The 27,445-nt window shown below is 41.1% G+C and overlaps 1 protein-coding gene across 6 annotated transcripts in view; it reads left to right on the top strand.

The window, feature by feature from the left end:
* The window catches only part of lipeb (lipase, hormone-sensitive b), a 28,279-nt gene extending 1,995 nt beyond the window's left edge, over positions 1-26,284 (top strand). Inside the window, exons 1-14 of one of the 6 annotated variants that reach the window (XM_028580142.1) lie at positions 2,012-2,249; positions 2,350-2,390; positions 9,169-9,410; positions 10,282-10,566; positions 12,925-13,015; positions 14,131-14,276; positions 14,665-14,850; positions 15,714-15,866; positions 19,733-19,877; positions 20,602-20,829; positions 22,109-22,294; positions 23,751-23,932; positions 24,764-25,030; positions 25,713-26,284. In XM_028580142.1, the coding sequence (XP_028435943.1) occupies positions 9,171-9,410; positions 10,282-10,566; positions 12,925-13,015; positions 14,131-14,276; positions 14,665-14,850; positions 15,714-15,866; positions 19,733-19,877; positions 20,602-20,829; positions 22,109-22,294; positions 23,751-23,932; positions 24,764-25,030; positions 25,713-26,117 (2,514 nt within the window). In that variant the 5' untranslated portion in view covers positions 2,012-2,249; positions 2,350-2,390; positions 9,169-9,170 and the 3' untranslated portion in view covers positions 26,118-26,284. Of the gene's footprint in view, positions 1-2,011; positions 2,391-9,168; positions 9,411-10,281; positions 10,567-12,924; positions 13,016-14,130; positions 14,277-14,664; positions 14,851-15,713; positions 15,867-19,732; positions 19,878-20,601; positions 20,830-22,108; positions 22,295-23,750; positions 23,933-24,763; positions 25,031-25,295; positions 25,380-25,712 lie in introns of those variants that run through there. The other 5 variants (XM_028580141.1, XM_028580144.1, XM_028580143.1 and 2 more) reach the window with 5 other exon arrangements.
* Positions 26,285-27,445: the final 1,161 nt, after the last annotated feature.

Raw genomic sequence — 27,445 nt, 5'->3', positions numbered from 1 at the left:
AAAGACTGACCAGATACCATATCTTGTAGAAGGAAAAAAACAAACGGCCTAAAGGTGGAATTTTACCTTTACCACTGTCTGGTCTCATCAAATGATTGTTGAGACTTTTTTTACTTGCATAGATAGACGAGGACACTGTATTGTGACGGTGAGTTCCACTTCATGGATCAGTCACTGTGTTTTCATATCCTTGGGCTTATCCATACTTTACATTTACCACATCTTGAATGTGTCTGTTTAGATTTGATAAAGAGAAACTCAAGAGAGCCATGAGTTAGAAACGGCCTAGACTAGACCAGCACAGTTAATCATACTGACATTAAGAAATAGCTCAACATTAAACTAGCCCTTTAGAGTAGCTTGGAAGTTGTGCCAGCATGCACAATACCAGGACCCTAAAACTGAAGGAATTCAACCATCATTATTTTTTAAATGTATGCATTTCCTATTGTGACATGTCTAAATGTCTTCCATGCAATAAGCCTATATAGCCTAAGCAAAAGCAGTATGATAAGAGAAACAAGTGTGTATTTTGTTTATTTGTCTCAGTGTTCTGGGTGTGTTTGTGGATCTCTGTATTTCTGTGACCGGGTAAGGGGTCATGTCTCAGTACTTTGAGTTATGGGACTGTCATCTGTGATATCAGCCAAGAAGTCTAAACTAAGTGCATATTTCCCCCTGGAATAGATTCTTTGAATTACATCTTATTCCTCTATTTTTGGTGTGCACATGTTGTCCATGTTCTGCATTCATTGCCAAACATTCATATTTCTTCATCAGTGGGCACATAAAGCACATTTCTGCTGCATACACAAATGACAAATATGTTTAAAGATGCTACATAAACATTGTTCAAGACACAGAAGTCTACCACAGGTGCCACCAAAAGCTAGTAGTAGCCTACCTATTTAAATATTATTATAGGTTGCAGGCAGGCTTCAAAATTAGCACCATACACCAGCCAAATGCGTCTGGTAGATTTGCTTCACTCACCAGCCAAAAAAAAGCTAGCCATTTGGCTGGTGGACGAAGAAGTTCATTTTGGTTTCAATTTTGGTTGCAGGTGTGGGGCTCGTACCTATGTGGGTTCGATGGAATAATGTTAACATAGGGATTAGCGAGGAAATGATTAGTTGATTAATCAGTTGATTGTCACAATTTTCCGTTTCTAATGATTGTCTAATAACGCTGTGCTCTTTTTTCATTTAATGTATTTATTTATAAGGACAAGGCACATTAATTAACACTACTGTAATGTGCCAGTGTTGGCCAGCTGGCTAATTTTCAACTATAGTTCTTTAGCGAGATGTTTTGAGACTAGAGCAACAGGAAACAGCAAGACAGCTGTATGTGAGGACATTCTTCCTTTTCTTTGTTTGTCATTTATACACCTTTTTTAGTTTTTTGACTGTTCATGCAAAATAAGTAATTATAAGACATATGGTGTGCTCTGGTAAATAGTGCACTCATTTTTTTTTTTTTCTTTTTTTAAGATTATTGTTTTTGGGGCTTTTTTCCCTTTATTTCAGAGTGACTGTGGATAGACAGGAAAGGTGGGAGAGAGATGGGGCATGACACGCAGGAAAGGGCCGCAGGTCGGATTCAAACCCGGGCCACTGCAAAGGCCTGAGCCTATATGGGGCGCACGCTCTTACTGGGTGAGCTAGAGGTTGCCCCCAAAATGATAATTTTTAATGAATAAATTCATTGGTAATTATTGATTTTGCTGCAGTTTGTTTGCATTTGATTTGTGACATTATTTAATATCAAACGAAGCACTGAAGATGCAATACACACACACACATATGTATGTCTTTATGGTTTTATGTGTACACATATAGGCCTATGTCCGTCTTTATGAAGCACTTAGGTGCAACACCTGTTTGCTTCTAAAGTGCTATATAAATGAAATGAACTTGAAACTTAAAATGAAAAAGCCACATTTGAACAATTGTATGATCTCATGGTTGTGTCTTTGCCAATGTCTCTCTGTACGTGATCTGCCAATTAGGTTGAAGGTCACAGGGAGTTGCAAGCTGAACAACCAATGGCAAAATAGTCCACTGTCACAAGGAGAAAATTAACTGGGACGGGGTTGTCTGTAGCTTCCCTACCCCTTTTTAAAAGAGGCATGGGAGGGACAAGAAAGAGACAACACATTGCTTCTGAGTAGAATTGGTTGTGACAGTCTGACATACAGAGGTTGACAGAAGAAGAGCTACATCGTAAATACAAGGGAGTGACAGACGGTGAGAGTGAGAACAAAAGCAGTTGGAAAACTCTATCTCCTTCCTCTCTTTTCTTTCATTCTCTTTGTTTTTTTCCATGCTCTCAACGCTATCGTGGAAGAGAGGAGACAGACAAGGACAGAGCCTTGAACTCAGACATTGGTAAACACTTTTTACTTTTTTCTCTTCCAGCTTTTCAATAGTTAGCCCATAGCATATATATGCAAAAGCAGCCTGTGGGAAATTTTATACAAACACTCAATTCACACTGTATGTGGGCCCCGCAGGAGTCATTATATGTCTGTAATGTCAGGGGTGTAGGTTGTTGTACATTACTTATTAATGGCCACTGTCATCCATCTTTAATGTTAAGAAACCAGGTGCAATTCAATGGTTGTAGTGGGATTACAGTGACCACTTTTGTCAGTAACACAGTAAGGGATGATGCTGAAACATATTGCTTTGTGCTGACCTAGAAAGACGTAGATATGTGGAGCATTTGCTGATGCAGAAAAGGGCGATGTGATATTGCAAGCAGGTGAGTCATGTATTTGTGTAGTGAGTGACAGCTACATTGTTTTTCTGTTTGGGGCATTAATCTTGTCAAACAGAGGTGAAGTCTTCACTGGGTCATGGCATGTTTGAACTTGATTGCACTGCTTCACATAACTGTGTTCATTTGCATTGTATTTGCTTATCATATACTCCCTGTAGTTAGACAGGGGTGTAATGTCCGCTCGCTTTATTGTCATTAAGCGCGTTTTAGAACAGTTTATGCTAATCCAGGGGTTCATAAAGTTTCCGCCTAGCTAACTCTATCAACATAAGGACTGTTGGCTTGCCCAGCTAAGAGAGTTGTACCACCAGCTCTACTTAAGCAATGAAATTTAATTTTGGCTGCTTGCCCAAACTGGTTTGACTACTATAGCTGGTCCTGCAGCATGGCATTTGGGTGACTGCTTGACCAAATTGTGTCATTGTGTTCCCTAAGGCCGCACTGCTGCTTGTGTTTATGCAGACAGATGAATGTTTATTTATAGATGTTCTTTGTGTGTGTCTCTTAGTGTTTCCAGTTTTATGCTGACAAAATGAGTAACTGTTTCCTGTGTTGTCAGCTTCAGAACATTTACAAGTAGTACGTAATCTACTAGTTCTTGATCAATACCGGAGATTGAGCAATAATCCCAGGATTGTGTGTTTGTCCTTGCTGAATTGTTTTGACATGATGTATGCAAGTACTGTACGCTTCCTTCATTGATCTTCATGATGGATTTGTAGGATTGATGTTTGCATAATATATTGGCAAAAAAAAAAAATCCAATTTACTAATGTTTTGTGCCTCCTCAATCTTTCTCTCCTGCTACAACTCTGCAGTATTTCAGACTCGAGTAAAGATAACATCCACCCCAAAATGTAATTCACATTTTCTTAATCCTGTACAGCTCCGTTTTGCTTGGACGCCTCTCTAAGATGAACAAACTATAGTGATGTTGTTATGTAGAGTCAATACATGGCCTAAAGCTCTTCCAGAGACAGTGAATAAGGGAACCACTACTGTAGATGTAGTGACAGAACCAATTAGGATATAACTGGGATAGAGGGGAATTTGCTCATTTACAGCTGTAAGATCTAAATCGCAGTAGAAGTCATTTGGATAAAAAAAACATTCTCTGAACCCAGTCCATGGTGTTAATGTTAATTGTCTGTCAAATGATCAAACTCAAAAAGTGTCACCAGAGATCTCAAATTCTGATGTTCAGAGGCATGTTAGGGAGAGAGTTGGCTATATTTCTAGATTGTAATTTAAGATAACTAGCACAATGTAAATTCTGTATTAGTGTAGAGTTCTCCTTAAAGTCACGAGACAAGTTTATTTTAGAGTGTTTCTTTCACATGGTTTAATCGGTGTGAAATAAGGCCCCAAGCTGCTTAACTAAGCTTTTGCAAGAATTTCCTGACGTTTGCGGACAACACCACCCTCATTGGACTCCTCTCTGGTGGGGAGGAGTCCGCCTACAGGTGGTAGATTGACCATCTGGTGACATGCTGCAGTCAGAACAACCTGGAGCTAAACGCTCTGAAGACAGTGAAGATGGTTGTGGATTTCCGGAAAGAATGCAGCCCCACCCGCCCCGATCACCATGGGTGACGCGTTAGTCAACAATGGAGTCCTTGCACTTCCTGGGTTCCATTATCTTTCAGGACATTAGCTCCCTCATCAAAAATCACAACCGATAATGTACCTTCTGCGGCAGTTGAAGAAGTTCAACCTGGGCCACACCAACAACGTTGACTGACACTCTGACAGTCATTACAAATTACATTAACACACGTCCTGGACTATTATCCCTGAATTACTAGATTGGACCAGATTATTTTTGCATACCCTGCACAAAACCGTACGGCCTTTAAACTGTTATATTGTACATATTTATTATAGACTTTTACGTATTTGTATTGTAATATTTCCATTTTATATTTATGTTCTTAACTGTTGCAGTAGTTTGCCCTATTGTTTATTACATTTTCATATGCAATCCGCTGCAGTGCTGCTCTCTCTCATTTGGCTCTGAAGATTTCTTTCAGTCCGTCTCTATACCCTAGGGCCAAGGAATGCCTCTTAAAACCAAAAGGACATTGCAGTTTGCAGATGATTACAACAATTTGGCTTGTGACAGAAATAGAAACGGGGAACATAAATAAGTGGATATGGCACATAACTACATATTTCTGCATTGTCATTGGTTTCTGTTAATGTTAAAGGTGGGTATATTCAGATGAGACTTGTTTTCCATTTTTAGCATAATCTAAACCAGTAGCAGAGTGCTAAATGCTGAAGTGGACATTTTTCAGTTTTGCTAACTTCAAATCATTTGAAAGAAATCTTTGTGATATGGTTTAATTGATTTATCCATGGCTAAACCTTTAACTGTGACACATTGGCATCCAATATGGAATAATGTCCATATAGAAGATCATCTTACCTTGTAGCTTATGGTTAAAAAAAAGCCCTCCCTGAGGAGTTAAAAGTAATGACGAGACAGAAAAATGAGAAGATGGGCAACTGCTGAAGACATTTTTCATGCAATATGCGTGTCCTAGAAGTCATATGGCTGATAAATGTCTCTTCTTGGATGCTGAGGGATAATTCCTCCCAGCAAACTGAAATTGCCTCCCCTATTACTCTTCCTGAATGGCATGGAATAGCAGAATAATTGTGCGATAAGGTCTCCATTATTTCTGTGACCCTCAAAACAATATTTCACTTTTGTAGAATCTGTTCACTTTTTAGCACGCATAGGCAATCTTTGCTCCACATCCCAAGATGTTGCTGTGGGGATCTATGAAGAAACCACTGTGCTGTTTTTACTTTCTTTCTTTATTTATTTATTATTTATTTATTTTTCTGTATTGCTTTATTGTACTGGCCTCAGTTGAAGTTATAAAAGCAAACGTTTGTGGGTGGGTGTGTGCTAATTCCAAGGGTGGCTGATGTCATTTGGGATGTTCAAGAGGTATGAATAGTTTAACTAAGCAGACTGATCTCATGAAGTGGCGTATGTATGACACGCCAATTTGTATGCCATTATTGGTGTGTTATCAAGACGCATTCTCTCTTTTTAGCATATTTATCAACGCCGTTTGGCCTCCATTGACTCAGACTGTTCTCATGAAGTGGCGTATGTATGACACCAATTTGTATGCCATTGGCTTTAGGAAAGTGGCGAGTATGTTTATGCGAAGTCATGATGTCATGTTGCACTAAGGATGATTTAACACAGCAGTATTTATTCAAGAGTTTTGAACCGATCATTATCTCTCGTTCATTCTTCAGTCCTGCAAGGTAATTGGTTAAAACTAGGGCTGTCAGCATTAATGCGTTAATCGCGATGCGATTAAGGGCCGAGCATAACGCATTCATTTTATTTTTAATCGCATGCCACCATTTATTAATTTATTTTTACACTTCGCTCGGCTTCACGTCGTGCCTAACGGGCTACTATTTTGACCCTTTGCCGCACCTTTACTTATCATCAAACTGCCATACTTCCTCGTAACTAGGGATTTTTTTTTTTTAGTGCCGATGCCGTTTTATTTTTTCATCCGCCTTAGCCGATGACCGATACGGACTGTCGATTTTCTTGAGCCGATATTTGGAACAGATGCAGATTGCTTTTGCTCCCTCAACATCATAAAAATGTAAACTGTGCCACACTGGATTTGTTTTCGGAATCTGCTCTGCCATTTCTTTAAAAATAATAAACAAAAACACAGATCAGTGTCACTTCTGCAATCCTCTTACATTCATATCACCCAAATTATGTGTGCAATGTGCATCATTTGGATGGGTGCACTGCATATGGTTAACTGCAAGGGTAAAAGGCTTTCATCAACATCTACAACACAGACTTGATGATGCATTGCTTGCTGTCCTTTGTCAGCACATTTAAATAATTTAAGAAAACCATAAACCTGAAAAGTAGCCATTGAAATAAAGTGCTTGATTTGTAATTTAAGACTGCGGGGAGGGGCAGTGCATGGTCTGCACGTGAACTGCAGCGTCTCTAACAACACAGAGCTGCCTGTGTACGCCTGTCTGTAAATAATGGTGGGAATAAACTATCGGTCTGTCACTACTCGTAACAACTCCTGCTGCTGCATGCATGATGGAGAAAGCAGCAACACAATTCTGAATGGCGCTTTTTATTTTCCAAAACTCCCGGACGGCTTGTAGACAAGTCGAAAGCTATATGCACATTGTGTAAAGCCGAATTAAAATATCACCAAAGCACGGCAGCTGCCTTTGTCGGAATTAAACAACACAGACGGTGCGTTCACTTACAACAGGCAGCCTCGTGGTGCATTCACAGTAATTGTAAAATACCCTTCTCCCATCTGGTGGTTGTTTTTTTTCTTTCAAGAGAAATTTACTGGTGAAATAAGTTATTGTTCTAAGTTATAGTTATTACATTATTATTAAATCTTTAATTTTGACCATGGTCTTAGCAATAAACAAGTCGCCGACTGTTGTTTACTACTGTTCTTTTTTACTTTATTGAAAAGTACCGGTTCAGGCACCGTTTAGGCACCAGCACCGTTTTAAAAGTATTGCTTTAGCACCAGTATCGGAAAACACCCAAACGATACCAAAGACCTACTGGTAAGGATAGGGGTTTTTAGGTTAGGTACTTGGAGGAATTGTGCAACAATGACAGATTCATACATTTTTCATTTTTCGTTTTACAGTTTAGATAGATAGTCTTTATTGTTTCATAGGGATAATCATTTCCACACATCTTCCTCTTCTTTCCATAGCACAGCACCACATATAGAACACATAAAACGTATAACACATATACAAAAACATCACATTAAGACACCCATAGACATATAAAATGTGCGAACTTTGCAAGGCAACTGAGATTGTGGTTGTAGTATTATAGTTTGTTCAGCATTGTGATAGCGGTGGGGACAAAACCTTTTTTGAAATAGGCTTTAGTCCAGTTCAGTGCTCGGTATCTGCAGCCGGATGGAAGTAGTATAAAGAATGGATTCAGCGGATGGTCTGTGTCAGCTGCTATGGTACATGCAAGGTGTTTGACGGCTGTGTCATTCATGTGTGATTTGTTTACAGTAAATAAAAAAATAAACAAATACAAATCTTAAAGTCAAGTTCATAAAGTAACTTTCCTTGCATTCATTTGATTCCCAATCAAGATACACTGGTAAGAATTGCTTTCCATTGTTAATATGTACTTAAAAACAGTTCTGAAATGAAAAATTATAGAATTTTAATCATGTGATAAAACATGCAATTAATCACAATTAACTATAGAAATTCAGCGATTAATCGCGATTAAAAAAAAAAAAAATTTATTGTTTGACAGCCCTAGTTAAAACCCATCCATGACAAAGACCTTATTTTCCGCTTCTCCCCTAAAGTTCTCACTTTCACATCTATTCGAGAAGCACTGCTGTCTCCGATCCTTTTGTTTTTTTCTGTGTCCACCAGTCCTTCTCCTCTTTCCTCTGTCTCTGAGCGTGCCAGTCACACTATACAGTAAGTACCAGCTAGTTCCCAGGCTTAGGTGTTGTGGAAACCGATGTCTCGGGTGACTTGTCAGAAGAGCTCAGTCCAACAGTAGGAATCCAACCGGGACATAGCACTAGATCTTTGTTATGCTGCATTAGGACAAGGGTATGGGCACACTTGATAAACAGACTCAGCTGTGTGTTGTCAGCTGTATACCTCCCTTTGGGACTCTTATGTGAGTGTGTTTATGTGTTTTTGCCAGTGTATGACTAATCTTTGTTTTTCCCCAGCAGCATGACGTTAGCAAAGGGCCTCTGCCTTCTCCTCCTTTTCCGTGCATGTCTGCCTAGATCTCGGTGGATTTTGGCTGCTTAGCCCGGCTTTACATCATTTAATTTCAAGGCTTGCTTAACCCGTTTCAATCAATGAGCTTCTATACGACAAGCTATGCAAGATTAGTTAATAGGAGTAAGAGAACATTATGTAGGATATCTCCAATTATATCCCACCTTGTGCAGTGTCTACATGCTAATATCAAGTGTGGGTGTGGTTCAGAATAGGGATCGGGCTGCTTTTTTTATTTTTTTATTTTTTTTATGCTTGCAGGACCAGATACCAGCTGACAATCAAGTTTAACAAATACAGAAAAAAAAGATCTTTTAATTCTACAAATTAAGTATGCATGGGAGTCAGCAAGGTGGCATAATTGATAGCGAGATCAGTGGGTGTTATTGGCATACAAGTCAGTAATCTGCCGAAAAGAGAAATTTCCACACTACAATACATAAAGAATGACATGAATTATTATTAGAAAATATGATTATGCACATGCAACCTTCCCTACATACAATGGATTTCTGTTTCGGTTTCAACCTTTGTCTTGCTTCTCTATCTCACTGCTCTTAGTGATGGACACCAAGGCAGTGTTTGCGGCCCTGTACAACGTGTGCGAAGAGAATGCCACCTTCTTCTCAGGAGGAGCTAAGGGTTCACAGGGTGATGCGGCACGGCGGCTGGTGGATACCATGAAGCTGATCAAGGAGCATGCTCGCAGCCTGGAGCCCGTTATCTCCGGCTTCGCTGCAGTTTACCATCATTATGACTTTGACCCACACATACCTGCCAATGGCTATCGCTCACTGGTCAAGGTAAGCTGTGGGATGTTTTGTGTGCACGAGTCAAGCATTGGATTGCATTGAAAATAATAAGCCTCATAACGCAATACATTCGTATCAATATTCTCTCCACACTGTGAGAAAGTGCTCACCAGCCCCTGTTTACCTTGATATCACTTTGTTTCAAGGTCAGTCCATTTGTTTTACAGATTGATTTTATGTTGCGAGTCAGGTTAGATAAATTCCTCCAGCTGCAGAATATCTTCCCCTACTGTACCCACTGTACTCTTCTGCAGTTATTGATGAAACATCGTGACCTTCAGTGGCTGCAACCTACCACAACTGAACGAGTCTAGCATAGCAGCAAATGAATGCTGCTTTGTTTTCTTGCCTTTCCATTTCCACATTTATAATCCTTCTCATTCCCACAGTGCTACTCAGACTAATCTGTAAGACCCTTGTGAAGCAGTAAGCTTTTCACATGCTCACATTCACGCATGCTATCATACATTGTTTTGTTTTTTTCTTCCTTCAAACTCAACAACCTAATCTTAATTACAGTTTAAGCAGACCCAGAAGACATGGCTCTTTAATGATTGCACAATTAAAAACTATGATTTGCTTTGTTATAAGTCAAAATGCTATGGATCAATTTTTAAGAAAATTATTATCTCATTATCTCAAGAAAACGTATCATTACATATAATTTTGTAACAAGTCGGTCCTTTTTATTAACAAATAAAATACTTTACATAATGTGCTTGTAATTCAACTTAAATGAACTTGCTATGCTGATTTTATTTTGGTGTATGGAGCAGGTGACATGGCACAGTAGATGACACATTTTGGAATAAAAAACATTTTCCCCCAAAATTTTATTTACACATTCTTCATCATTTTCTAGGTAGTGCGCTGTTGCCTTCTCCACATCATCCAGAAGGGGCGCTACATCACCGCCAACCGCCGCAGCATCTTTTTTCGAGTAGCACACAACGCGGGGGAGATGGAGGCCTACTGCAACGCTCTGTGCCAGCTGCGCGCTCTGCTCTACCTGGCTCAACGCATGCTACATGACAACAGCTATGGCAACCTTTTTTTCCAGGATGAAAGTGGTCTCAGTGAGAGCTTTGTCCGCGAATACTCATCCATGCACAAGGGGTGCTTCTATGGCCGTTGCCTTGGCTTTCAGGTGAGATGAGCTGCATGGCACAGGGATAGGTAGTGGGAATTGTGAAGAATGGGGAGGCTTAGCAGTGCCTCATGCTTGATGGTTCAGAACTGGGGTTTTAGGTGAAGCAAAAGTAGAAGAAAGGCAGGGAATTTAAAAACCTTAACGTGCATAAAGAACAACAATAAAATATCTTACAACAATGCAGAGAAAATGTAATGAAAAGCAACCTCAAACCCACCATTTCTCACTTGACACATACTGTACAGACAAGCAACTGGATGTACTTACATCCACAGTTCTGGCAGAGATACTTTACTCTTATGTTACTGTCCATATTAGATTATGTAGCTCAAAAAAAAAAAAAAAAAAAAAAAAAAATATATATATATATATATATATATATATATATATATAAAATATTAGGGCGTTTCATGTACAGAATAAAGCTCGCTACACAAGTCTCCCATAGCCTGTCAATCAAAATGGTATTCTGTTTTAAAAAAGAAGTGACCTGTTGATGTTAGAGAACAAAAACTGTGTCAGGGGCTAGTTTGTCACCAGACTAAAGGAACTGACCCTGAAAAGAGAGCAAGAGCTGTCAGAAGTGCGATATGTAAAAGCCAGGAAACAAATACAGAGATACAAAGGACTCCTGCTGCCCAAACCTGCAGGTAAAATGAAGTGAGTAATAGATTTGGATGAACAGAGGGAAGGCTTATCTTTACAGACATTGGCCCTCATTTATGAAAAGTGCGTACGACCTAAAACAGGCGTACGACGGGCGTACGCCGATTCCTACGCAAAGCTCGGCATTTATCAATTTGGACGTGATCGTAGGCTGCGATCAAATCTCACGTCTGGTCTGAACTCTTGTACGCAAGTTTCTGAGTCAGCGTGGCCTTGCAGTGCAGCATATAATCAGTTTAACAGGAGAAGGAGAAGTCATCAGTTGATCACTTATCAGCAATGGCAGATCTGGCTCTTTTAGAAGACCTCTATGAGCCGGTACAATAGTGCACATGTACGCACACGTGCCACGGTGGAGCGCTCCATCGGATTGTTTAAGAGCAGATGGCTCGCATCAGTGGGGGACCCTATACACGGCAGAAAAAGTCTGCAACATTGTTTTAGCCTGTGGGGTTCTGCACAACATCTCGCAGGGAAACTGGGTGCCATAAATGTAGCGATGGAGCCAGAGGACCCGATGCCCAGAGAGCAGTGTCCAGAACAGCCACCAACTGAAGGAGACAGGATATTATTATTCCTCGCTTTTAAAAGGTAGCCTATAGTGTTATGTTTGGCAATGATATCCATAGGCTACAGGAAACATGACGATGCACAACATTTTTATTTATTATTCAGGTTTTCATTTATATGTCGTGAACGATTTATTTCTGCCATTGACCGAGTTATTTCGGCTTATTTTCCCAGCCCCTCTGCTGTCAGGAGACAGGGTCGAGGTGGTGGTCCAGCACTGGGGGCGGAGGACACGCGCTCTCCCTCAGCTGTTGCCTCGTTCTGACTTATGAAAGAAAACACGAGTAAAATAAAAGACACTGCATAAACTCCGCTACCGTGTGTTTATTTAAATATAGGTACACCATGTAGGCCTAAGAGATTGCAATAAGCCTGTATATTACTATTAGGACTATAGAAAATGCGTCAAGGATGTATAAATTAAATAGGCTAAACTTCAGCTGGAGTCCGATTTACTACGGCAACACTGTTGACCGCATCAGTGATCTCTTTCCATTCCGCATTCTTTCTACAGCCTTTAATAACCGGTTCCAGGCTGCCAAAAAGTACACACGTTAGTGCAAATGAACCCGAGATATCAGGGTTTCAATCTCCACCTCTGAAAAGTGCCGCTTCTCAGCCGGATTACGTCTTGCAATGTCGTAAATTGTAGGGGCGAGGCCTCAAAACCGAGAATATATTGGGGCATGATATTTAAATTACGATCGTTTCCAGCCGCTGCATTTATCAATGTACGACCATTCTTACGCTCTGATTGGTGTGATACGAACGTTTCATAAATCACACGTGAAGCCTCTCGTAAGATGATTTCTGCGCTCATATCTGCGCTGGTTTCTACGTTAGGTTGATAAATGAGGGCCAATGTCTCTGTTCTTAGTTGATTTTAATGAGAGAGGCTGAACCCTCAGCGGAAAGAGGTCAAAATTTGAAACCTTGGTAGTACTGTCTGCATTAATTTATAATGTTTCAGACTTCTGATATTCAGATATCCCATCATCTATGTTTCACTTTCTCTGGTCGAATGACAGCAGTTTCTTTTAATTGTAGTCCATTTCTTGTTTTTAAATGCACCATGGATAATAATTTAAATCCTGTCTCTGTTTTTGTCTATCCCTCCAGTTCAGTCCAGGCATTCGGCCCTGTCTCCAGACCATCGCTATTGGCCTTGTGGCCTTTGGAGAAAACTACAAACGCCATCAGTCAGGAATAGGTCAGCATCATCTCGTCTACCAGCTGTACCCTCTCATCATCCAGTCACTTAATTCTCATTCATAGATCGTACTCAACCACACGCCGCCTCTTCTACTACATTGCTCCTTGACCCCTGACAGTGTACCTTTTGATGTTGTGTGCTTGGATTGTAGATGCTCTTTCATCCTTTGGAATCTCAAGGGCTAACTGGTGTGCTTCTTCTATATTTCAAAATGTTTTGAACATGCACCCAGTTATGTACAGAGGCAGGAATAGAAGAACATGCACCATCATATACACATTTTTCAGCGTGCCCACGCGTTAATATTTAACATTTTAAAAAAGAATCATTTTGACTCTCATGGTTTCTTGCGCTCTGTGCTGCACCACAGTGGAGGCCGGAGGTGTTGCACCATACGGTGAGTGTACTGAAACCTTATCACCCCTTCGTCAAAGTCCTCTGTAGTGAACACATGCTATAGGCCTATATGAAGAAATTGCTTCTGTCCTCCGGCTCCTTAGCTGCATTAGCTGTGTGTCCCAAGCTGTCTAAGAGTGGAATTCCCTCCCTTTCTTTACTGCCCATCCTTGATTTCTTGCAGAACATTAAAGGCAGGGTAGAATTTGATTGCAATACCATAAAATGATTGTTTCAACATTAGCACTAGCACAGTGGACCTGGAACATCCGTGTGGCAATAAGATTATAGTGCTGTGAGTACGTCAAAGCCAATTCACTCTGAGTTTGACGACTGTTCTCGATTAGGGCCTTATCTCTGAGGTTTGCCGTGTTTTAGCACTTGATTTCCTTCTTGACCATCTGCCTTTCCTTCCATCCTTTCACTTTCCTTCTTTTGCATTATCAGCGAGTTTATTCTAAATGTTATTGTTTTATGCCCTCCTTTCTACTGTTTATCTTTCGCTGTTTTCATCCCCATTATTCTGAGCTTTTGTTATTTGTCCGCCATCACTTTTTGTTTCCATTTTCACTCCCTCCTCAACCATACACGTTCCTCTATTCTTTCCCTTTTCTTTTAACTCAAATCCCATTTCTTTTATGGTATTACTCTTTCTTTGGTGTCTCTTACCCAATATTATACCCTCCTCATTATGTCATTCTTACTCCTTGCCCCAGGTGTAGCAGCCAGCTCTTTCTTTACCTCAGGGAAGTACGCCATTGACCCAGAGTTGAGAGGGTCAGAATTTGAACGCATCACCCAGAACCTGGACGTCCATTTCTGGAAGGCATTCTGGAACATCACTGAGACCGAAGTCCTGTCGGTGAGTTGACTGGTAATGCTTCTTCTCACACACAAACACATTCCTAAGGTATCTGTAATCTACTACTACTGTTATCACCACTAACCCATGCACACAGACAAGTGTGCTGCCCTGTTTTCAATTTTAAAACTGTAACAGGAATATTTTACTCTTCTACGGTAAAATACCTTTTTATGATTATGCATTTTGGCCTATAGGCCGATAGTAATAATAGAGTGGAATTAAATTTATTCGATGGGGTTCATGATTTATTCATCCTGTTTTTCTCTCTCTCCGGTGACCTGGCTCGCTCTGTAACTTGCACTCTTCTCTTTCTCTCTGACTTTCTGTCTCAATTCTTTCTGTCCACCTCTTTCTCTTTTTTTCACCATCATCTCTCTTCCTCCAGAGTCTCGCCAGTATAACATCCACTCAAGTTAAGGTGAACCGGACTCTTTCTGTTCCCGCCGTGCCCTTTGACCTTCCCCTGGTGGCCAACCACAGAGCATCTGTAACTATAGCTCCACCATCAGCTCACATCGGCACTGCTCCAGTTCAGATGAGGCTCATCTCCTATGACTTACGTGAAGGACAGGTATTTAAATCATTATTATGTTCACACTGTAGTGGTGCATTGGAAAATGCAATAAAAACAGCTTCATAATGTCAAATTTTATGCAAAACTAGACAAGCAAAGTATTAAGTATTAGTTGTGTGACCTAGTTTATGACAGTTTTCTTCCACTTGCACTTTTTAAACCGGCTTGCATACCAGTCATACAAATTCTTAAAATATTCGAACAGTATGCATTAACATATCTGGTATTCCTCTGAGCTAGAGTAAACGACAGCTCCGACTCATCCTCATGGACTTAATCCCCTTCATTATGTCCCCCTCGCTCTATTTTTCTGTCATAGGTATCACTCTCACTTTTTCTACTCTGCCTCCCTAATTCTCTTGGGAGACTCCCTCTCTCCATCCAAGCTTGCACTTCTTTCTTTGTAGCCTAGCACTTAACCAGACATGCTATCAACAAACAATTTTAGCCATTGATCACGCTCCAACAGAACAACAGTGTCTTTTTTTTAATGTCACAAAATACAAGCCTGCATCTGCGGAAACCCTCCCTCTCAGCCAAAGCTACCCTCCCTTCTTGTTTTTGTTAATGAATGGGTATTAGTGTGTGTTCATGCAAGCCCAAAGAGGCTGGCAGCAAGCTGCTGCAGAACAGCTAGTATATCGTTCTCTCACGGGAGCCCTGTTGCTAACACTAGCAATAAAATATATTACCAATGAAAACAAGGCTTTGTTTGCAGTATACACAGTCTGTGGACAGTTATGAGAGTGATGCAAACATCAGCAGCTGTTATGTGATGTTCTATATTAGTTGTGTGTGATTTTTCTCTTCTTTTGTTCATTCGTTCCTCTTCCTCCACCTCTCTGTCTCACTCTCTCCAGGACAGTGAAGCTCTGCTGTCTCTTGCCCGCGCTGAGGGGGGCTCCATCTCTTTGTCGCTGGGGCTGAAGACCAAGCGCCTCCCCTCATCTCCCTGTCTCCTGATCCACTTCCATGGGGGAGGATTTGTGGCCCAGACCTCCAAGTCCCATGAGGTGAGATTGTAATCTTCAAATAGAGTTTTCCTTATTCCTGACCAGAAAAGCAATGTGATTTAGTTTTATTTTGCAAGAAAAACTGAATCCAAAAGACTTTTCACATGCTATATTTAATATATCATGTATTTGACCTATTTGTGATATTTATAATGGAACAGTTGGTTAAAAATGCAGGAAACAGTATATTATGTGATGTGGCGTCTACATATCCAAATGCAGAAAACCCTGCACCTCCACCTTTAGACACCTGGCTTAGATGTTGTTTTTCCAGGATTTAAGCCAGTGTTGCCACAGCAATCATCCAATTCAGCTTTGCATCCGTTCTATGGCTGTGTTTTCTTAAACTAATTGAATCTCAGCTAATTTAAGTGTAGAGTAGACGGACACTAGTTGACAGCAGAGGAGCAGAGGACTTAGCAGTCTAAATCTGATCTGCTCTGTTAGAGCCACAAAGTATTGGAACTCCGTACCAAGAGAGATAAGAGAATATAACCGCTTTGCTGGTTTTAAATTAAAGATGAAATCATGGCTGAAATCAACCCAATTATGTTCCCATCAAGCATAAACCCAAACAGCTAACCTTAATGTTGTGAAGTCCTGTTGTTGTGATGTCTTAATGTTGTGATTTTATTGTTGGTACTATTGTTGTGGTGTTTTAATGTTGTGAAATCGTATTGTTGTTGTAGTGTTGTCTTCATGTTTTGGTTTTTTGTTGTTGTTGTAGTGGGCGAGCTTTAATACTGTGAAATTTGATTGTTGTGTTAGCATTTTTATACTCCTGTGTGGCAGAGATGTTATTCTCTGTTTCCTGCCCAGGGACTACAGATGAAAATTAGCTTATAGCTAACTCTGGTACTGCTAAGGAACTGTGCATTGTCCCTGTCAAATAAATAAATAAAATAAATGTATTCCTTGGTCAATAGTGTGACATGTAATGAGCTCTTTAGATAATTATTTTGTAATTAATCCCTGAAAACTTGTGTAATATAAATAGTGACACTATGCCCTCCCTCCATGCCTTCTTTACTGGTAAGGTGCACACAAGGCTTGCTTGTCTCTTTCATGTAATCATTGCTTCTTGTCATTCACTTCATCCTCATTCCTCTTTCTTTCTCATAGTGGAGGGGCTCCTGTCTTAGAATTAATTTCTAGATCACTGTGATAGAAAAGGGGACACTAACATACTCATAAGCTTTGTGCTCATGTCTTAAACATTGAGTTGGATCTTTCTTGTCATTGCTCCATAAAGCACTTAAAGAAAGTCTTGTTTTTGTCAACCAGTTTTATTATAAGTTTACATAAGAGACAATATATGAAATGGTAGCAGGAGGAAGCATTCCACCTACTTATTTTAAAGGAACACGCCGACTTATTGGGAATTTAGCTTATTCACTGTAACCCCCAGAGTTAGATAAGTCCATACATACCCTTCTCATCTCCGTGCGTGCTGTAACACTGTCTGACGGTTCCAGCATTAGCTTAGCCCAGCACAGATCCTGCAGGTAACTGGTTCCAACTAGCCTACTGCTCCCAATTGTGACAAAAGTGACAAAATAACGCCAACATGTTCCTATTTACATGTTGTGATTTGTAGAGTCTGGCGTGTACAAAAACAACGTAACATGAGACACAGCCATCTTCTAACAGTAAACAAACCGGGAACTATATTCTCAGACAGGCTTGCTGCGAGCATATCACTCCGCCCAAGTACTATATTCTTCCGCCTGAGAATATAGTTCCCGGTTTGTTTACAGTTAGAAGACGGCTGTGTCTCATGTTACGTTGTTTTTTGTACACGCTGTGACTCTATAAATCACAACATGTAAATAGGAACATGTTGGCGTTATTTTGTCACTTAGCAGTAGGATTACTGGAACCAGTCACCTGCATGTTCTGTGCTGGCCTGATGCCGCTGGAGCCGTCAGACAGCATTACAGCACGCACGGAGATGAGAAGGGTATGTATCGACTTGTCTAACTCTGGGGGTTACTTTGAATAAGCTAAATTCCCAATAAGTCGGCGTGTTCCTTTTAACGGTTTGTGCACCTACCTGTGCTTGTCTGCCTACGTTAATCTGGTCATCTGTGACTGTGTGCGGTCGTGGCATCAAGCTGCTTATAGCAGAACAGGACTCTGTGAAATCGCCAAGGACATGGGCATCCTTGATCTACAGCTGCGTAGCAACAAGAGGATGAGGGGGAGCAATCAGAGACGCGGGTGAACAGGGCTGTCATGTTGAATTAACGGAGAACTATACAACCCCACAGAGAAAGATTACCCCAGGCACTAATGGAAGACTTGTCAGACTATCCTTTTCTCTTCTTCTTCTTCAGGGCTTGCCTTTTTATCACATCCTTCCTCTCAATTTTTGTAATATCTCACACAATCCTTTTTGTTCACTCTTTTAACATCTCTGTCCTGTCTTATTTTGTACTCACCTTCTTCCTGATATTACTAGGTGCCTCTGCTCTCTTAATCCCCAAGGCAAGGCCAAGGAAGCAAGAATAGAAAAATAAAAAGTTTATCTGAGGGCAGAGGCCTGGGTTGTCCTTTATACTTCTCATATGTCTGTCCTCTACTCCTGTATTCTCCCCTCGATCCTGTCTCGCGTGTTGTCTGGGCGAGATGGAGAGTTGGACTTCAGTGGCAGGAGCCTTTGGTCCTCTCAGTTCCCAATTATACTGAGATCACAGGAATGGATGTGTTGGCATCTGTGCATTTAGCAACTTGGACAGGGAACACACACACACAATCCCAGTAGAGGTATAAATTTGCAGATTAACTGCTCAGAGAGAGAGAGAGAGAGAGAGACTCCGCCCACTCATCTCTCGGGCCATTTGTTGTGACCCCTTAGCTTCTTTTATGCAGGCAGATGATGTCTGAGACACCTGTCCATGGACTCTGGCATATATTGACACTCACTGGCAACAATGGCTGTTGTTCACTCACACACACACACACACACACACACACACACACACACACAGTTGCTGATTTGTACAAACCCACACAGACCGAAACACACACACACTCACTTGTCAGCGGTCTCACTTTAAGATTTATTGTGACAAGTAGGGCTTTAAGACAGCACTGTTGGAGCTGCTACTTTTTTTCATACTGAATCACTGGTAGGTGAGGCAACATACAAACATACACACACTGTGCTTTTTCTGGCATTGTGAATGGAGAACTGTCACTTTCACTGCCAGCCCTGTCATAGCTTGTCAAAAAGGTGTTTGGAGAAGATAAAGACAGAGGAGACAAAGGACAAATGCTAGCTGGAAGGAATATTTTGTTTGTCAAGTTTTGATGCCTTTCTTGCATTTTAAGGTCACTGCATTGCAGCTGGGAAGTAAAGCACTTGCCTTAGGTTGGCATAAGAATAGTAAACACTTTACTTGACTGTAGCAACAAGAAAAAGAGAAACGCTAAGTATTCTGAAAGGAAGTATGCTTTGGTAGACAATCCGTGTAAATCCACACCATCCCCTTGCCTTTCTTTTTCCTTCATACACAGCAAACTAGGACATGTGGGCACCTTTTGTTATTACCGTATGAGAAGAAAGGAAATGAAGGTTACTGTAAGGACAGCTCATTCTCCCTTTGTCTAGACAGTAAGCCAGAAAGCAGACAGATGACATCAGAGGGACACATCATTTTCATAACTTTTTATCCTGCTTAATGTCCACCCCCACGCATCTCTCTCCCACTACATTTCTTTCTCTCTCTGTCACTCCACCTCTTTGTTTTATTGTGGTCGCTGTTGTTTCTCATAAATTTAACAACGTGTAATATATTCACTGTGAAAGTAAGTGTTTTTATATTCATAAATCCCTCCATTCCCATGTCTTCTGTCTTGCGCAGCCCTATCTGAAGAGCTGGTCCCAGGATCTTGGTGTCCCCATCCTGTCAGTGGACTACTCTCTGGCGCCTGAGGCCCCCTTCCCAAGGGCCCTGGAGGAGTGTTTCTACGCCTACTGCTGGGCTCTGAGAAACCACCACCTACTAGGTACACATAAATCACACAGCATTGTTTATTTTGGAGTGCTGGCTTTTTTTTAGCTCCCCTATACATTTTCTGTTTAATTACTAAAGTAGTTGGAAAAGTATATGCAGTTGAAATGCTAAATACATTAGGCAGGTAAAAGAAAGTAGGTTTATTAGACTTAATGAGCAGGCATAACAAAAGGGGTCAAACTCACTCATTTCAGAGTGAAGGTGTCCTGTGGACTGCTTCTGTAAATCCTCGCCTACATTTACTAGTTCCCTGTACCTCTCGAGAGAATTCATCACTTTGAAAGTAATCTTGCTGCAGCACGACGTCTTGCACTTTACCCTGTGTTCTGCAATATCACACAAATTGTGATGCTCGATAGTCAGGCAGACAACAAAAGACATCTGATCAATTTGGGGTACATCCGCCCGCTGAAGCACGCTGTGTCAAATTAACAGTGATCGCAGTGCAATAGGTTTGTGCTGTAGTGTACAAGAAAACAATATCACGGCCATGAGGCCGACAGCGAGACAACACCCCCTTAAAGCAGCCACATATTCAGCAGTGTTATGGTGGAGAAGAGAGATCCTGTTACTTGATTTGTGTCACACTGCTGTTTCTTGCACCACAGTGGATTTCTCTTAGATTTGTTGTGTTCCACTTTGCTATGTTTTCCTGTTGTTTTCTTTCCCTCTTTTTCTTCACCGCTATCGTCACTGTCCTATTTTTATCTCTCCAGGCTGGACCGGAGAGAAAGTGTGTCTGGCTGGTGACAGTGCGGGAGGCAACTTGTCTGTGACGACATCAATGCGAGCTGCTGCCTTTGGTGTGCGAATGCCAGATGGCATCGTGGCAATCTACCCGGCTACCCTGCTGACCGCCTACGCATCTCCCTCCCGTCTGCTAACACTTATGGATCCCCTGCTGCCGCTCAGTGTGCTCTCCAGGTGTCTCAGCGCCTACGCTGGTGTGTGTGTGTGTGTGTGTGTGTGTGTGTGTGTGTGTGTGTGTGTGTGTGTGTGTGTGTGTGTGTGTGTGTGTGTGTGTGTGTGTGTGTGTGTGTGTGTGTGTGTGTGTGTGTGTGTGTGTGTGTGTGTGTGTGTGTGTGTGTGTGTGTGTGTGTGAAAAAGAAAATCTGGTCTGGATTTTTCATTTATCTGGTTGAGTTGAGAATTAAGTTTACATCTATTGTCCTCCATTTTATTGCATGTCTCTGCTGCTCCACATTATACATATATTCTTAACATAATGGGCTTCACTATTGTTGATGCCAGACTCGTTTGACAAAAACAGTATTTTTCCCTCGCAGAACACAGGAGTTTCTGGTCCATCGATACCTCGATTGGTTTGTTTGTGTTATTGTGTGACTTTGGTGAATTCAAACTAACCCTTCAAAACACCAAAGTATGGATAAGTACCTCATTCAACCCCACTTCAATGGTGTGTTTTCTTTTGCAGTGCTGGAATAGTTATTTTCATAATCAATTAAGATATTCTATTCCATTTGATTAAATACTTTTATTTATTTTTTTAAAGCCCAAAGTGCTGTCTTCAAATTACTGAGTCTGACCACCAGCTAAAATACTAAAAAGCTAAATTTAAATAGATTTTGTGTCAATGCAACTAATGTCTGTTTTAGGACAGTAATAACAATCTTAATCATAAAACTGAAAATGTTGCTCTCATCTTGGATTTCACTGTTGTCTGAATTCCTTATGTAGTATACAATGTGTATAATATAAGAAATTGTAATCATAAACCTTTATGGATTTTATTCTAGCCGTATTGTATCGTGTCTGAAATAATTCAACTTATTAGGGTATAGATTGTTTTTCATGTGTTGTCAATAATGCATATAAAAAGCAGGAGAACTCTTACAAGTCTTTTGATAAATTGTTGTCTTTACAAGAAAAGGACTGTAATTGGCAACATATTCCAAAATTCTGACCGAGATATTGTTTATCCTGTGTCACCTTTCAGTAACTGAACTAAAACATTAATCATTTTCTACTTACTCCTACACTCACCACGTGTTGCTATCTGTAATACAAATTGCTATGTTGCAGTATTGAACCAACAACTGTCAACAACTTTCTACTTAACTCACTATTATGCCTTTCCTGTTATTTCTTTCCCATCCTTTCTGTTGTTACTCATTCATGCTTATTCAAGAATAACAAAACCACTTTTTATCTCTCTTGTACATCTATCTTTCCCTACTAAGCCTTCCTCCCTGTCTCCTCCAGGAGCTGACCCGCAAACAGAGACACAGATAGAGAAGGCGAGCACGATGAGCCTGGTGAGGAGAGACACAGCTCTGCTGCTCAGAGATTTCCGACAGGGAGCCTCCAACTGGATCCACTCTCTGCTGGATTCCAACAGAGCCTCAGCCTCCCCCAGTACAGCTGCAGAGGTGCCACCAGGAGACACTGGTATACCACCGATTTATGACTGTGTGTATGGGTGTGTTTGTGCATTCAGGTGGGAACATTAGATGAGATGTGGGTGGCTTAAATGTGTTTTTGCATGGCAGCTACTGTTTTTAAAGTTATCTTGTGTCTTTGATCACATCTATCTGCTGAAAGTAGGGTGTGTGTCTGTGTGTGTCTGTCATTTTCAGCATCTTCATTAGGCCAATTGTGAGTGCAACAAAATCAACTGCCCCAAAGTTCATTTTCACCCTATATGGAGGAGCTTATTGACATGAATCTCCTTTATTCAGCATTCAGCTAACCAATTATTGCTTTATCCTACCTTGTTAGGTAACACTCCTGTAGCCCATTCATATCAATTCACCTCTTTGGAGCAGCAGGGCTTTGACAGTAATTGTTAATTGTAGCCACCGTAAATCTGGTGGCGAATCGTAATTTCCCTGGTGTCTCCTTAGTTAGGTGACACCCCCACAGCTGCAAGCCCAAACAAATGAGAATGTCATTGGTGGGTGTACATTATTAAAAGGCCATCATGGTGCTGAGATGGTTAATTATTAAAGAGATGGGAGATCGGTGGCGCTTTGTGAAGAGACCAGCCATGACGACTCTTACAGCTGTGTTTTGACGGCTTGGGGCAGGTGGATGATATCACCGTGACCGCACTATTTGAATTTCCTCCACCCACTTATCTATTCTTCCTGATACATCCCAATTTGCATTTTATGCTTTTAGCTGTTGGCTGTCAACCAGAGGACATATGATAAGTGGAAACGGTAGAATAAATAAAAGTGATTGTGTACTACTATGTGTGTATTTTTTCCTGTCCTCTGGCTGCTATTGACCCCAAGTCTTTATACTTTACACATCATATAATTAAGCTTAGCGTTAGTTCATGCAGGACACGGAAGTCATACGCCCGCTGATTGAATTATCATTCCTATCAGACACACACCAATCACAGCTATTCTCACATCAAGGCGGCCCTTTTAAATGTGACTCCCTCCTCCCTGCTACGCTGATGCTGCTTCACTCATTGCTGCGGCTAGTTCAGAGTCCTAACATGACTCAAAGTTTAAAAATGGTTTTCAATGTCTTTCTTTTGGCTCACTCTTTTTTTTTTTTTTTACCCAGGGGGGTTTCTGCATGGTGCTCCCTGTTTCAGCTTAGCATGCTGCTTGACTGGTCCAGGGAGCATTATCAAGAGCAGAGCCATCAGCGCCAAGCATAACTGTATTTCCATTTGTTGCAATGAGTGGTTAAATCTGTGACGAGAGTGTTCCTGACTGAACTGCACTTGGTGTGGTTAATACGTTTTTTTAATTTTTTATTTATTTTTTTTTTTTTTTACTTATTTTTGTATTGTTAGTTTCTCTTGTTTGTCTCAAACATTTAGTTTTGTTTTGCCAAATGTCTCAATTATCACTATATTTCCCCTTCTCTCCATCTTGTTTCTTAGACACAGTGAGGAAGAGCATTTCAGAGGCGACCATCTCTTCTCGTCACGCAGACCCCCCTGTAGCCTCCGAGACCTCAGAGTTCCCCTCCAGGAATCTATCTGTTAAGAGCCAGACTTGCCAGGACTTGGGATCCCACAACAATTCCACTTCTTACAGTGCACCGTTGTTCAATGAGTGCACTGTACGTCACACTTGAACATGTTTACATTGAGATTGGCATGCTCTCAGTTGATGCTCTTATCCAGAAGAAGTTAACAGCATTAAATGGCTAAGGGCTATACTTAAAAGAACACTCGGCTGTTAGTGGGGATTGTTGTGGGAATTTAACCTGTTATGATGGGAAGGTCTGTATTTGATGATAATTATTGCACCATTGCAGTGAAGAGAAATCACACCAGCCTCCAACCTATGATCAGGTTATCTTTGCTTTCAGACAGCTTGCAATAAAACTATTTAGCCTATAGCTATAGCCTTTTTAAGAGGCTCAACAGTTTATCAACGTTGAGATATTTTGGCCCGCTATCGTACAATGTTGTATACCCTGCAGTGATGTGCATGTTTCATCTCGATGAACTCAGCTGAGATTATGTCACCCATGCCTAATGAACAGATTTGGCTTTAAAATGCTGACTGAATATCAAAACGTTTTGGTTGTGCGGGTACCAGTTAGGTATTGCAGATTATCCTCGCATGTATTTTCACACAGGCAGAATAGATTAGTGGCTGGCTTGGGAAAAATAGCAAGCAGTGTTGACGCAAGATTTTAAATATGCTTTTTCTCCTTGAAATGGGGATTGTTCAGCCAAGACTCTCAGGCATCGAGCCAAGGTTTAGAAGATCTTCACAAGGACAAAGTGCCGTGTGTGTATTTGTAATCAAGTTTGCTGTCTAATAGTTTATGCCTTTCTTCTTATTTCCTCGACATTACCTTCCCCCATCAACTCTGTGCTGTCTAACCTCTCCTGAATTATTTCTCATCTCTTTTTTTATTTATTTATTTTTTTTTATGTAGCCAGAAGATGTGAATTTCTTCCTCTCCAAGGATGCAGATCCTGCTGCGTCCAGCGACCTGTCCTCAGTGGCCTTACCACCCCCTGCTGTAGAGGAGGGATTAGAGCTGGAGCACCCTGTGGAGTTCCCCTTGGGATTTGAGCCACTGCGCTCAGAGAAGCCATCTAAGATGAGGTTGCACAGCTCTCCAGTGTTCAAGGATCCGTTCTGCTCTCCTCTGCTGGCTCCTGATAGCATGCTGAAAGGGCTGCCACCTGTACACATAGTGGTAAGAAGAAGCAACAGTGTGAATGATTGACAGGATAATGGTAGGTAAATGGGAAAGGAGGGCAATTATACAGTTAAATACACATAGGTCAAAGGTTGCTCACTCAAATCAAGTGTCAAGCTGTCAATTAGTACATTAAAGGGCTTTTGAGTCCCTTGCAACTGTCTACATTTGGTTGCATGTATGATCCTCTATGAGAAAGCTGATCATTCATACGCTATGTTTCTTCAACAAGTTTTCAACTTAGCGGATATGATGTTGTTAGAGCTTGCAGGAGCAGACCAGGATGAGGATTGTATGTTTATGATGGTGAAGAAGACAAGGGAGGAGCAAAGAGAAGGTTGAGGAGGTAAAACTATGCAAAAATGTTAAGAGCTAAATTACAGAGGACTGTACAATGCTTACATCAGAGTGAGACGGAGTGTGATGGGAGAGATGGGGAGGTTGACGCCTGTTCTCTCATGTGAGAAGGGTGTTAAAATGAAGAAATTGCTGCTGATTTTTAAGCGGCTAGAGTGAGTCAGCGAGAATGTAAAGAAAGCGGGGACAAAAGAGACTGGGATGCTTGGCTTCCTTTTCTTCATCCCTTAATTAAGATTCTTGACATGTCTGAAGGGAATCCTAATTTGCTTTTCACCACCCCTTTCCCTCCCTCTTGCTGCTTTTCTCTCCCCCCTCTCAGGCTTGTGCATTAGACCCCATGCTGGATGACTCTGTGATGTTTGCCAAGCGTTTGAGGAACATAAACCAGCCTGTCACTCTGTGCGTGGTGGACGACCTCCCCCATGGCTTCCTCAGCCTATCGCAGCTCTGCAGTGACACGAAGGAGGCAGCCAACGTCTGCGTGGAGAGAATTCGCGCCGTCTTCACCCAGAAGGACACACCACCAGAGCCACGCAAGCACCGCAAGCTGGAAAGGACCGATAGGGGTGTATCGGCGTCTACTGGGGAAGATGGTTCTCTCTTCGTAGGCCCCATAGAGAGAGGGGAGCTAGCTGTCAGGAGAGGGACTACAATTGCTGATGGGGAGGGCTTAGTTGCTGTGGCAGCCCAGAACTACACTGATGCTGTTGGTATTGGGCCTTAAATAAGGTTAGATAAAAAAGCAGTTTGCCCGAGGAGTGAAGGGACAAAGAGTAAATGAAAGTCAGACAAATTTAGGCAGTGCAATGCCTAAAAGGGAGAGAGAAAGCAACCTAAAAAACAGGAAGGGGGAATAGGTGTGTGTGTGTGTGTGTGTGTGTGTGTGTGTGTGTGTGTGTGTGTGTGTGTGTGGGGGGGGGGTAGTCTAGGTGATTGCCCAGTTTTTGAGAGACAAAAAAATAGGAGGAGCACTGAAATACAACTTCCTCTGCTTTACAATCACTTGCATCACTTGCCCGTGCGCCATCATGTACCGAGGCAAAGCTGGCAGTCAAAATGAACAAACCCACAAAAGACTGTTTTAGAATAAAATGGTAATTTACCAGATACTTAGATCAAAGACTAGCACTCACCCACACATGCAGCACACGTACTTAACAGAGTTGCCATTCGGTAGCGGAGGCTCGGACATAAAGCAGCGCAGTAGATACTTAAGACGAGGCCTGAATGGGTTATTCATCTAGGCTAAGGCAGTCATTTTAGGCACTAATCAGATAGTGGTAGGCACACTATATGCTCAGTATAGAGTCATCCCCATCAAAATGTCCACTTGTACTTTAGGAAGCCACTCTAAATCACACTTAAGAACTCCACATTGTGTTATCTATTACGCCAGTTTGGCAGTCAATACAGCTCACTTTGTGGATAGTAACTGTGTTGACTCTCTCTCAAATAGAATTACAACACTTAAAGAGAACAGACTGAAAGACTCTAAACTGGATGAATTGATGTACTTGAGATAATGTTGCAGTTTTTAATCATATCATTAACCCTATGCAGTACTTTTGTTATTTATATCCTTTTTTATTTTTAGATTTTAATCCTTGAATCATTACAGGTTTGTTGTTGATTCACCATATTGTTTGTTTAATGTAATCCTGTGCTGTTTATTCAACATTTTTGAATGTGCTCAATTATTACCTCTGCTTCTTTGGCACAACTGCTCCAACATCCCTGGCCTTTCCCATTAAACTCCTCTCTGTAATGCATACTGATAGGATAGAATACATGTACAGCATTACACAGGGACACAGTGCCCTATCTAGATGCTGCCTGGGGCTTTTTGTTGTGTCGATATTACTAATGCAAAGATTGCATTTTATTAATTGCTACATTAAAATTTGTGGAGATGCACTGAGATGCATTATTTTCTGAAGACCAAGTACTTGCTTAAATACGTGGGTACCAGCTTTATTAGTCTTTTAAGAACAGTCTGAAAGGGGCTAAATGTTCTAATTGTTATTATTTCAATACTTCAATTGGTCAACAGTC

The sequence above is a fragment of the Perca flavescens genome, chromosome 6 (assembly GCF_004354835.1).
Source record: "Perca flavescens isolate YP-PL-M2 chromosome 6, PFLA_1.0, whole genome shotgun sequence".
In the NCBI taxonomy this organism is placed as follows: Eukaryota; Metazoa; Chordata; class Actinopteri; order Perciformes; family Percidae; genus Perca; species Perca flavescens.
Note: the sequence above shows the minus strand (reverse complement) of the source record. Positions and strands in the feature narration are given on the sequence as shown.